Raw genomic sequence first — 12,584 nt, forward strand, 5'->3', positions numbered from 1 at the left:
TGAAATAGGTATTAAAATAAAAAATATAACGTATTTATTCTATGAGGTTTTAGTATTTATGAACCCATAGTTCGTATTTAATTTTCCTGATGACAGAGAAATTTGTAACAATCACAACTTTAAAGCTAATTAATCTATCCAAAGATTTGAACATTTAATCTCATTTACGAAAGTAACTTCATCTATATCTAAACAGCTTTGAAAATGTTTTCAAAATTTCCTGCGTATTCGAGTTTTCAAAGTCGATTTTGTAGAAGTAAATAGATTGTGGAGTAAACACTGAAAACAAGCCATCGAATATCGATTAAGCTTGTTATCGATTACAGCATTTGGACTGTTATCACTTACAGAATACACAAAAGGACAAAGGTGAGTATTTATTTTATTTTAGAAATGCAGAAGAATGCAGCATAAATTACAAGTTTATAAAGTTATAAAATGCAGCTGTTAACTGGGCTAAGAGAAGTTTTAGTTTGCGATAAAAGTCACTGCCAGCAATTCTGGCAGAAATAATTTGCTTGTTGCAAATGCAAAATAATATGCAAGGACTTGGACAACAAATATAATAAATTCAATATTAACTTGTGCCTATGTCAACATTTCATACTGGAAAGAAAGAGAAAGGGAGAGATATATGTATATAGAGATACAGTGGCTCCAATCGTATTCGAGACAACTCGATCTTTGCTGCACAACTACTTCTTTTAAAACTTCAAATAGTCATAATTTTTTCAATTCTTAACCGATTTTCCTCCGGAATATCAATTTTATCATTATTTGGCCTCTATTTTAATCCTACATCAAAATTGGAAAACTTAATTTTTTTTCATTCACTGTCCATTTTATCCATACTTTCCATCACTATCCATTTTTCCATACTTTCCCCAAGACACTTATTTACAAACTTGAAATCGTCATAACTTTTTCAAATCTAAGCCGATTTTCTTCCGGAATATCAATTTCATCATTATTATTTTTATCCTGCATCAAAATTGGAAAATTAAATTTTTTCATTCACTGTCTATTTTTTTCCATACTAACTATCACTATCCATTTTTTCATACGTTTCCCTTGACACTTTTTGAAAACTTCAAAATGTCAAAACTTTTTAAAATCTTAACCGATTTTCTTGCGGAATATCAATTTTATCATTATTTGGCCTCTATTTTGATCCTGCATCAAAATTGGAAAACTTAATTTTTTTTCATTCACTGTCCATTTTATCCATACTTTCCATCACTATCCATTTTCCATACTTTCCCCAAGACACTTATTTACAAACTTGAAATCGTCATAACTTTTTCAATTCTTAACCGATTTTCCTCCGGAATATCAATTTAATCATTATTTGGCTTCTATTTTTATCCTGCATCAAAATTGGAAAACTTAATTTTTTTTGCATTCACTGTCCATTTTATCCATACTTTCCATCACTATCCATTTTTCCATACTTTCCCCAAGACACTTATTTACAAACTTGAAATCGTCATAACTTTTTCAATTCTTAACCGATTTTCCTCCGGAATATCAATTTTATCATTATTTGGCCTCTATTTTGATCCTACATCAAAATTGGAAAATTAAATTTTTTGCATTCACTGTCCATTTTATCCATACTTTCCATCACTATCCATCTTTCCATACTTTCCCCAAGACACTTATTTACAAACTTGAAATCGTCATAACTTTTTAAAATCTTAACCGATTTTCTTCCGGAATATCAATTTCATCATTATTTGGCCTATATTTTTATCCTGCATCAAAATTGGAAAACTTAATTTTTTTGCATTCACTGTCTATTTTTTTCCATACTAACTATCACTATCCATTTTTTCATACGTTTCCCCTGATACTTTTTGAAAACTTCAAAATGTCATAACTTTTTAAAATCTTAACCGATTTTCTTCCGGAATATCAATTTCATCATTATTTGGCCTATATTTTTATCCTGCATCAAAATTGGAAAACTTAATTTTTTTGCATTCACTGTCCATTTTATCCATACTTTCCATCACTATCCATTTTTCCATACTTTCCCCAAGACACTTATTTACAAACTTGAAATCGTCATAACTTTTTCAATTCTTAACCGATTTTCCTCCGGAATATCAATTTTATCATTATTTGGCCTCTATTTTGATCTTACATCAAAATTGGAAAATTAAATTTTTTGCATTCACTGTCCATTTTATCCATACTTTCCATTACTATCAATTTTTCCATACTTTCCCCTAGACGCTTATTTACAAACTTGAAATCGTCATAACTTTTTCAATTCTTTACCGATTTTCCTCCGGAATATCAATTTCGTCGTTATTTGGTCTCTATTTTGATCCTGCGTCAAAATTGGAAAACTTAATTTTTTTTGCATTCACTGTCCATTTTATCCATACTTTCCATCACTATGCATTTTTCCATACTTTTCCCAAGACACTTATTTACAAACTTGAAGTCGTCATAACTTTTTCAAATCTTAACCGATTTTCTTCCGGAATATCAATTTTATCATAATTTGGCCTTTATTTTTATCCTGCATTAAAATTGGAAAATTAAATTTTTTGCATATACTGTCCATTTTTTCCATACTAACTATCACTTACCATTTTTCCATACTCTCCCCTAGACACTTATTTTCAAACTTGAAATCGTCATAGCTTTTTCAAATCTTAACCGATTTTCTTCGGGTATATCAATTTCATCGTTATTTGACCTCTATTTTGATCCTGCGTCAAAGTTGGAAAACTTATTTTTTTTCATTCACTGTCCATTTTTTCTATGCTAAGTATCACTTACCATTTTTTCATACGTTTCCCTTGACACTTTTTGAAAACTTCAAAATGTCATAACTTTGTCAAATCTTAACCGATTTTCCTCCGGAATATCAATTTCATCGTTATTTGACCTCTATTTTTATTCTGCATCAAAGTTGGAAAATGTTTTTTTTTTTCATTCAATGACCATTTTTTCCTAACTTGATAAATGTACTGGATCCAATAAGCTGTGAGCCACTGTAAATACAAACACACACACGGAAATATTTATGCTTTGCAAGTGAAAAGTTATCGCTCGACAAACAGGACAGGCTAGCCAAGAGAGTGTGTGAGAGAGAGAGAGAGGGTGAGGAAGTGAAGAGGGGAAAAAAGAGGCAATTTTTGTTGGTAGCAGTAAACTTGATGTTAACCCTAGACTGCAGCTTCCCAGGTGCCCAACTCCCAACTCCCTCTTCTCTTCCGCTCTCAATTTTCTACCCTCCTCTATTTTTTCACCCCCTTCTCTCTCTCCCCTCTCGCCTTGTTCCCCCCTTTGCGTGTGCTGCTGTTTATGACTTGCTTTGCCAGCCATAAATAAACTTACACTGGCAGGTAATCATTTTCCGCCCAACGCCCTCGCTTTTCCAACTTCCTGTCCTCTCTTCCTCCCCTTTCCCTCCCTCTCTCTTTCTCTCTGTCTACACTCTTTGTGTGTGCTGTGTAATTTTTTGCTTTGCTGTGTGTGTTACACGCTGTGGTTTCAATTTAATTACTGTTGCACAGTAATATTGATGTTGGCCCCGCAGCAAAAACCACCTGTTCGAACTTCAAACCTTTTTACCTGTCAATTGCATGAGAGGAGCCGGTTGCGGCTCCTTTCACCCTTCACCTTATGCAGCTCGTGTGGCATTTTTTTTTAGGCCAAGTTCATTCAAAGGATTTCATTACAGGTTGAAACTAAGTAAAACAAATATTCCACTTAATAGCTTTAGATTTTAATGGGCAATAATATCATTAATAATTCGAATTTTCTAATGTATTCTCATTTTTAATGTAGCTGAAATTGTTGAACAACTTCTTTACAAGTAAAATAAAATTTCTTTAGGGGCAATATATTCAGCATAAAATTTCATTACCCAAAAATTTTATTTTCTTAAATTTATTATCAATTTCTCACATATTTTATTTTCAATTTTTCACACATTTGTACGTATAAATTAATATTCCTATAAAAAGCAATATTTGTTAAAAGTTCTTTGCAAAATAAAATTCACTGAAACGTTTTTCGGTCTTTAAACATTGCGAAATTTCTCACAAATTGTTTTTACAAAATTTAAAGCATACTTTTAGGCTTATTTTCTTTATCAACTCGCAAATAAGTTTAGAAAACGATTTAAAACTAATATTATAAATGTACAACAATGTTACAACTGCTTTGCAGTTCTTAACTTAATGGGCTTTCCTGAAATGGTTTTAAATCAGTTTATAAACCTTACTTTAAGCATAATTATATTATAGTTTTGTAAGCGTAATAAGTTTCTATAAATTAAATAAAATAAACATATTAAAGCTTTTTAGACTAGATCTGACATTTTTATTTATGTTCCATCTTAATTCAGCTTTTTTCGCTGGTCTTACATATGGATTTTGTAAAACCCTTACAAGCTGATTATTTTATAGACTCACTCGTAAAGTCCCCAATGCAATTTCAGTTTTGGTTTTACAACTTTTAATGGGCTTTGTGTAATACATTTTAGACTCACACACACGCACATACATACAGACACACACATTAGGGCATGTGTTTAGAGTCACGTTTAATTACAAGGCAAAATATTTACATGCTTGGCTTTGGCTCTGGCTTTGGCCTAGACGAATAGGCCATATAATAAGCAGGTAGTGAGTTTTGGGCCAGCAACATGCATTATGACTATTTTATGAAGCACGCGTCGCAAACTTTGCCAGCAAGGATGCAGCAGGACTCTGGAACTGGAATTTTGCTGCTCTGCATTTGCTTTTGCTTTTGGTGTCAGTTTTTGGCCATTTACCAGTTAGCTATTTATTTAAGTTTCAGTTTCAGGCAGTTTGTCCTTTCATAAAATTTGGCCTAAACGCACATTCGATGTGTGTTGTTCTCTTGTTAACGTATTTGGTTTATGACAGCACAATTTCAGTTCTCTCTCTCTCTCTCTCTCACTCTCTTTGTTTATCTCTATGCAAGTCTCAAATTCATGGCCCTAACTAAATGGCTCACTTTGGAGCCACAAACATGAGCCGTCAATAACTGTTTGTTGTTGGCCCGTTGTTCTGCTGTTGTTAGCCTTCATTGTCCAGGACACGCATTTGCCCAGTCGCCCATAAAGTCAGCACTGTGTAATCCTTTCTCTCTCACTTGGCTTGCAGTTGACAGCTTTGACCTAGCCACAAAAGCATTGGGCCTTATTGATATTTCACAGTCAGTGGCATTCAATGAAAGCCCGTTTTCTGTTGGCCAATTCAATGCAAATCAGCTTGACTTGCTTGTATGACTTAACTCAAAACTATTCACTCAGAAGACGGCTTTCTATCATCGAAAGGTCGTCAAAGTCAGTTGCTTTTGTAGAAGGATTATCACATAATTTGTATGCTTGACTATGATTTTCGGGATAATAATCAGCACTATTATTCCGAAAATCATAATCAAATCTATAATTTTGAACAGTGCTCAGGCAAAACTTAGAAATTCGAAGCGGTTTTAATGTACAATGTATTTTTAATGAATTTAAATCTTTGAGATACATGTATTTTTCAAATTTTATTACACCAAATAATGTAAACTCTAATTTATGACAAATATTTAATAATAACTACATCTCAAAATTTAAATAAAATTTAAAATTTAACTATTGTTTTCAATTTTTGACTTAATAATTTACAATAAAAGCTATTTTTTAATTTTAATAATACAAATGTTACTTTATACTAATCTTACATTCATACTATTGTTATTAACAATACTAATCTTAATTGATCTGATTGGGTTTTTCTGGGCTTTCCCCAATCCTAGCAACAAATGTTGGATCATTTATAATTTTTGCTTATCCTAGATCTAACTTAAATTTTTTTTTCTTTACAGTTCATAATTTATTTTGAATTGTATTTGTATTTTTAATCTTTAACTTAATTTTTATACTTGGTAATTTTTTCTTTGCCGTCTGCTTTTAGTCGTGCATAAATAAATAAATTATTTAAAAAAAAAAAAAAAAAAAAATTGAAGGCACTTAAAAAATTATTAAAAGGCACATAAAATAAAACTAATTAAATTTTAACTATTCCCAATATTGGAAAAAATTGCAACTGTATCTCAAATTTAAATAAGTTTTTTATTTTCTATTTTTATTAATTTGATAGCTTATCTATTCTCAACTTAATTTAATAAGCAACTAATGCATAAATATCACCAACTTCTACATAATGGAATCTTATATGAATATTTGACTTAATGGAGAATCAAATAAGTAATTATGATAAAAAAAAATATTTAACAATAGTACGTTAGAATTTTTAGGAGCCTCGATTGCAATTGCTTCAGAAATTAACGATATGGGAACTGGAATCCATTCCAAATCAGTCTGTAGACTGCTTAAAATGACTCTCATATTTTTTACCATGTCTTTTTTATTACTTCTTATTTTATTTAAATTTTATTTTATTTAAAATTCATTCAAAATGAATTTTAGTATTTTTACCATGTTGCTGCTGGACTTTATATACCTGGTGTGGAATGCACTGATGGCCTTTATGTCACTGCTCATGAACTATGCCTACGAATCGAACTATATAATGTTCCTGATCAGCTGCAGTATGGCCACAATATTCCTGCTACATCTGAAGGCTGGCAGCATTTTGTTGACTGATTTAACCACAACAAGTCTGACGAATATCTGCGATATTCAGCCATCACCGATCAACATTGTGCGTAGTCTGGTTTACAGGGTATTCGATGATAGCCTGGACCGCTTGTTGTGGATCAATTATGATGAGTTGCCACGTGCGATGTCCTTGCAGAATAATGGAAATACATTGATGATGCATATAACAGCGGATCCGAATTGTCAGCCACATTTACGTGGTATCTCGCTGCTGGGCAACTATTATTTCGTGGAGGCGATATTCAAATGGGGCGGATCGGAGCATCTGATTGACTCACGTCAATATGCGCTGGAGTTGCAAGTGTTGCATGCCACAAATCTGCGAAATGTTCCCTTTGAATATCTGACCATCTCGTATCTGTTTGTCCAAACACGTCGCAAAAATCAAGCCATGCAGCAAGTTATTGAGAATTTACCTGCTATTATTACTGCCGGCTCAATCATCGAGCTGCCGCCCTTTGACCTTGCCACCCTCTTTTGGCCCTTCCACAGCGGGTATTATAGATACAGTGGCACCTATGCCAACGGCAACGTTGTTTTACCCACTCAGTGGCTCATCTGCAAGTCCATTTTTCACATCAGTGTGGAGCAACTCCATCAGTTTGAAACCCTTTGCAATTTCCAAGGACTTGCGATTGGCCAAAATTCACGCTCAGTGCAGTCGCTGGGCAATAGACGTGTTCAACTAAATGAATTTCTCTAACTTTTAATAATACTTTTAAAATCAAAAGGAAATCCAATTAAAAATATTTTATTTTCATTGAAAAAAATAACAATCGAGTTTCATTTACAAAATTATATTATCTGCGAAATTGTTGCATACTTTTTGGAGTCGCTTTAAATAGTATGACATTTTAATGTGCAACTTTTTGTGAAGTAAAATTCAGAATTTTTATAAATTTTAGTAATTCTATAATTTTTAATCTAATTTAAACGGAAATTTCAATAATTGTTTACCTAGCTATTTACTAATCATTTCTTATTTAAAATAAAGTTAAAATAGAGAAAGTTCTTACGAAATTGTTTGGTAAGTAAGTTTAGAAATATAGTTACATTATATTCTTTAATATTGAATATTTTTAAACTAACGAATTTAATCTATTAAAATTAATTTCAACACCCATAAGTATGTAAGCTTATTAATCTACCAAATACAATTTAAAAGTGAAATTTAAACAATTAATACATTAAAGCTTTACGAAATCTTTTAGACATTTTAATGACAATTGCTTTAAAAAAAACCCAACGAAATTTATTTGTAAATTTCCGCTGCTTTATATTTTGCAAAACTTCAAATAAATTATTAGTTTATGTTAAATTTTATACAAAAAAAAATTCATGTAAAATTTATTTTGTTAGCTATTTATTTAAACATTTTTCAATATAAATTTATACACTTTAAATATACATTTAAGTTAATTCAACACATTTTAAATTTTTTCAACCTTTCTATTGTTGAAAATTTGAGGAACATGCCTGATAAATTTAGTTGTATAGAATTTAGTCAATATAACAATTGATTCGTCAACATTAACCGACCCTGGGTCTTGATTCTCCGGCTGTAGAAAGGGAAAAAAATGTATTTAGCATTAGTTTGTTATGACTTTAAGTTAAAGTTATTACAATCTGGACTCGCAGTAGCCATGGCCACAATCAGGGCCAAAACAAAGCCACAAATACGAAAGAATTGCATTATTGTAGTCTAGACTGAATCGTTGTCGTTGTCTCTATTAAACTGTCTGTTCGTCTGTCAACTTTCAACGCTTTTATAGCAAGTCTCAAGTCGGAACTCTTGACAGGGTTTTGCCCGACGTAAAAACCCAATCAATTGAAATCTTTAAGATCTGCAGTCAGTTTACTATTACTATTTTATTTGTGTGATTTGCCAACTATCAGACACAGGTCTGATGAAAGACCTCAACCATTTGACTGGGCCTGTCTGGGAATGCATTGAAGCACAAAGTCAAAGTCCGTTAACAATCAATTTGAGGCAGACAAAAAACAGGGGAAATTCTATTGCACTTTGGTAATGTTTTGGCCAAACTCTTTGAAATTTTTGGTCGAGCTAGAAACGTAAAAATTAATTTCCAATAAAGCTGCCGAATGAATTCTGATTACAATTCGACCACCTACCGAACTTTGCCATCATAACTCTAATGGGCCACCAAAAATTGCTTTGATACCTTGTGCCTTCACATGAAAGTGGAGTCCAGGGAACCATGAGTCCCAAAATCCATGAGTAGCCCCTGGGCGCAAAATACTCCGGCGTAACCGTTGCAAATTCCTCAAACCATTGCTTTGTGGCAACCGCAGTCCAAACAATGCCAACCGTTCAGCTCACAAGCAGTGTTGACATCTTAGCTATTTTTTTTTTTTGCTAGCTAGATTTAGCAACTTTTTTTATGCGCAAGCTATAAAATTAGATAAAATTCTATCAGCTAACAAATTTGAAATAGGCTTCCATATAGTATAACTAATCTAAATATTTTATTTTGATTTAATCATTTTTTTATTTGAGCTATTTGTAGCTTCTTTTCAAAAATCAAATAAGCTTTTTAAGCCTTTAAGAAAACTGCCGAAACACCTATGGCATCTTAAAGCATTTACTATATATTTTATACAATAACTTGTATTTTGATGAAGATTGCAATCGAGCTCCTGAAAAAATTAAAAAAAAATTAAGAAGTTGATACTTTTTTTATCACTTTTAGACAATTTTATTTTACATTAGCTATTTAAGTTCTTTAAAGAACTACTTAAAAATGGATCTTAGTTTTTTTTTCTTAGCATTTTTTATCATTTTTTTTTTAATCATTTCCAGCTACTTTTCGTTTTATCAAGCTAGCTTAAGTTCTTGAAAAATCTACTCAAAATCAATCCTTTTTAAAATTTTGTTTTATAATCTAGGTATTTCCAGCTACTTTTTTATATCCAGTTAGCTATTTTGATCTTTTAAAGAGCTACTTAAAAATATATCTTTTTTTTTAGCATTTTTGGTTATTTTTTTAATTTAGCTATTTTAACGCATGAAATGCTGGCAACACTGCTGCTTAGTAGTTATTGAACGCACAGTCTGTTACCATACACACAATCAGTTGGAGGCGGACGTAGAAATTGTTGTTAGCCGGAATTTGGTGCAGTTGAAAATCAAAAGGATTAGCTTGAAATTGGGAATGGAATTGGGATCGGGATTGGTATTGGGATTGGATTGTGGCTCCTTCTAAGAAATTGGCAGCCAGTGGCGATTCGACGTCGCCGTCGCAGTCGCCGTCGCCGTCGCAGTCGCAGTCGCCGCAAAGTCGCCGGCAGTCATACGAGCTGTTAACCAACCAGGCAACTTCTATTACAATTTATTTCAGGCGTAAAACCAGCCAAGGAAATATTTGTGGTAAAAGTTTAAAATAATTGTTGATGTAACGAACCATACAACGTGGTTGAGCTGAACAACGGAAGCGGAGAGAAGTAGGAACAATAGCTCCGGAACAAAAGCACAACCTACACTTCCGTCCCTCTCCACTTCCCCTTACTATGCAGGACAACCAAATAGTTTTCGCTTTGGCAAATTGTTTAAAGTTTTACGCTGTTCAGACGGCAACATTGGAAACATAGAAATATGAAGGCGGCTCGAGGCTTGAGGTCTGGTTATAAAGCCAAGCGTTTACCAAGTCCATCACTTCAACAGCCATTTTGGCCCAGTTACTTGACTTGGCTTAGCCCTTAATAATTACCATAGTTTAATATGCTGGCTTAAAGCAAGTCTCTGGGCATTTCCAGTTGTATTTACTATTATTAAACAATGCAATAAAAACCACAACAACAAAAAAGTAATTACAATAACTTAAGCTGATAGTGAAGCTTAGTAAAAAGAATAAAAAAAACTTGTTCTAAACGTCATTTCAATTGATACATACGATTTTAATTGCGTATTGAGAATGCAATCAGGTAAAGCTAATCAATGGGTGGGTTACACTGAGAAATACCCCGCTTTTTAGACATTACTATATAAGTGTGAATTTAATTGAATTTCTCTAATTTTAGTTAAGGTTTACTTATTTATTTATCGGTCAAAACTAAAATATTATAATAAGTAAATAAAATTTATTTGTAAAAAAAAAAATCGGTTTAAAATAATACAACTTTTTGGTGTATTATAAGATTTAAAAATATTTAAGTTCCATTATGAATACATTAAAGCGCTTTTATATAGCATTCGAATTTAAAATAAACAAATAAAATTAAAAGTAACTTAATAATTTCCTGCATTTCAAATAATCCCAAGATACGAGTACATGGAATAGTTTTTAAATTTGTCATGCTGACCTTGACCGACATCTAACCACAGTAAAAATATGCCTACAATTGACTTTTCCCACAATTTCCCTACTACTTAAAACCGGTTTCCATTTCTAATACTATAGAATATTTTACTCATACATTGTCAATACTGTTTAGAATTGTTAATTTAAATTTATTTATTAATTATTATTTTTATTAAAACAGCAATAAGCATTAAAGTTAACCCATTAATAGCTTAAGTTACTGTGATCGGCGTTTAACATATATAATCCTGATTCAAGCCCGGAAACCAGTAATAAATACATCGTTAGAAGTATGTATGGTATCTAGGAACATTTTAATGAAATGTAAGCTAGAGAGAAAAAGAAGAGAAAGAGTGCGAGAGAGAGGGAGCGAAAGAAAGATTTGATTAAATAAAATAGAATTTAATACAAGTATATATTTTTTCTCTAACAGTTTTTTGCAATCACAAAATCAGTTTTTCAACAGTGGGTTTACATAAATTAAATATTCACAATGCTGTACTGTTTTATACATTCATTTTTATTGAAAGAAATAGCGACATTATTTTTAGTATAGAAAATTAACCAGTGCGAATGTATTGCGCGTTGTCAGTCTGAACCAACACAGTACCAGCTGTAAAATATGTAAAAATAAATATGATTTAAAATATTGTTAATAAATTGTTGTAGCTGTATGGAACTTACGTTTTGGCACGGGCTCAGCGCTGGCCAAGGCAGCGAACATGGCCAGAAGAACGGCAGCAGCTTTGAAGAATTGCATATTGATTGAAGTTGTTTGTAAGATTGATACTGATTCCATTTAGCGATCTGTGCGATCTTTTATACTTGCTGCGTCTGAAGGTGGGAAATTCACAGGTTAAGAGATCGCTTAGCTAGCGACAAATACTTAATCTTTCATTTATGAGCATCACATTTGTTGATTACATTTACAGGGAATCGAAAACCGGCTGGGGTTTCTACGCATTCGTGTAAATAGTGCATACATTATAGTTAATTTGCGTTTTATATATAGTTACTGTTTCCAAATAAACGTATTAAATACCCTGCATATTTGATATTGGAGAGAAACGTTATTTGGTTATAAAGCAGGCAATGAATAGTGCATATATAAATTTAAAAAGTTTCAAGATATATCATAGATATAACAGAGTTTGAATAAAATTCTCAAAAAAAAAATATTGATTTTAAAAAGAGTGTCGTATTTTTTAAATACTTTGTGAGCATTTTTAATTTAAAACTATTTTCAGATCAAATAAAATAGACTCCAACATAAAAATGAAAGTTAAAGCCAATAACTTTTCGTTCAAGAACAAAATTCTGATAAATTCTACTCTACTTAAATGAAACTGGCACCGCTTGATTTTTACCCGGAAAACATGATCATTTTTCTGGGTAACTATATGTAATTGAAAAGGACACCGTAAAATAGAGAAATATAATACAAAATAAAAGGATTATTATCATAATATTGATACATATAAGTATTTTAGTATACCAATCAAACAGATCATTCCAATGTCATTGTTCTACCTTGTACCTTGGAAATATTTTCTATATACTTGGGAATCTGTGCGTTTTTAGCTGATTCTATATAATATAATAAT

At 31.8% G+C, this 12,584-nt stretch overlaps 2 protein-coding genes across 2 annotated transcripts; one reads left to right on the forward strand and one right to left on the reverse strand.

Annotated features, from left to right (window-relative positions):
- Window positions 1–222: 222 nt before the first annotated feature.
- On the forward strand, window positions 223–7,390 carry LOC117784545 (carbonic anhydrase 1). The gene is made up of 2 exons (XM_034622300.1): window positions 223–369; window positions 6,470–7,390. Exon 2 carries the CDS (start codon window positions 6,480–6,482, stop codon window positions 7,362–7,364), a length of 885 nt encoding a protein of 294 aa, XP_034478191.1. The 5' UTR covers window positions 223–369; window positions 6,470–6,479; the 3' UTR covers window positions 7,365–7,390.
- Window positions 7,391–11,479: 4,089 nt separating this feature from the next.
- On the reverse strand, window positions 11,480–11,821 carry LOC117783822 (immune-induced peptide 4). Its single transcript, XM_034621368.1, has 2 exons — window positions 11,665–11,821; window positions 11,480–11,593 (listed from the first exon to the last, which is right to left on the reverse strand). The coding sequence occupies exons 1-2, from the start codon at window positions 11,777–11,779 to the stop codon at window positions 11,541–11,543; spliced, it is 168 nt and encodes a 55-aa protein (XP_034477259.1). The 5' UTR covers window positions 11,780–11,821; the 3' UTR covers window positions 11,480–11,540.
- Between the last annotated feature and the right edge of the window lie 763 nt (window positions 11,822–12,584).

This window comes from Drosophila innubila (genome assembly GCF_004354385.1).
Source record: "Drosophila innubila isolate TH190305 chromosome 2R unlocalized genomic scaffold, UK_Dinn_1.0 1_C_2R, whole genome shotgun sequence".
Lineage (NCBI taxonomy): Eukaryota > Metazoa > Arthropoda > Insecta > Diptera > Drosophilidae > Drosophila > Drosophila innubila.

Coding starts and splice junctions, on each gene's coding strand:
- LOC117784545 (XM_034622300.1), top strand. CDS start 6,480: ATGTTGCTGCTGGACTTTATATACCTGGTGTGGAATGCACTGATGGCC.
- LOC117783822 (XM_034621368.1), bottom strand. CDS start 11,779: ATGGAATCAGTATCAATCTTACAAACAACTTCAATCAATATGCAATTC. Junction 11,594..11,664: donor CGCTGAGCCCGTGCCAAAAC/GTAAGTTCCATA, acceptor CATATTTTACAG/CTGGTACTGTGTTGGTTCAG.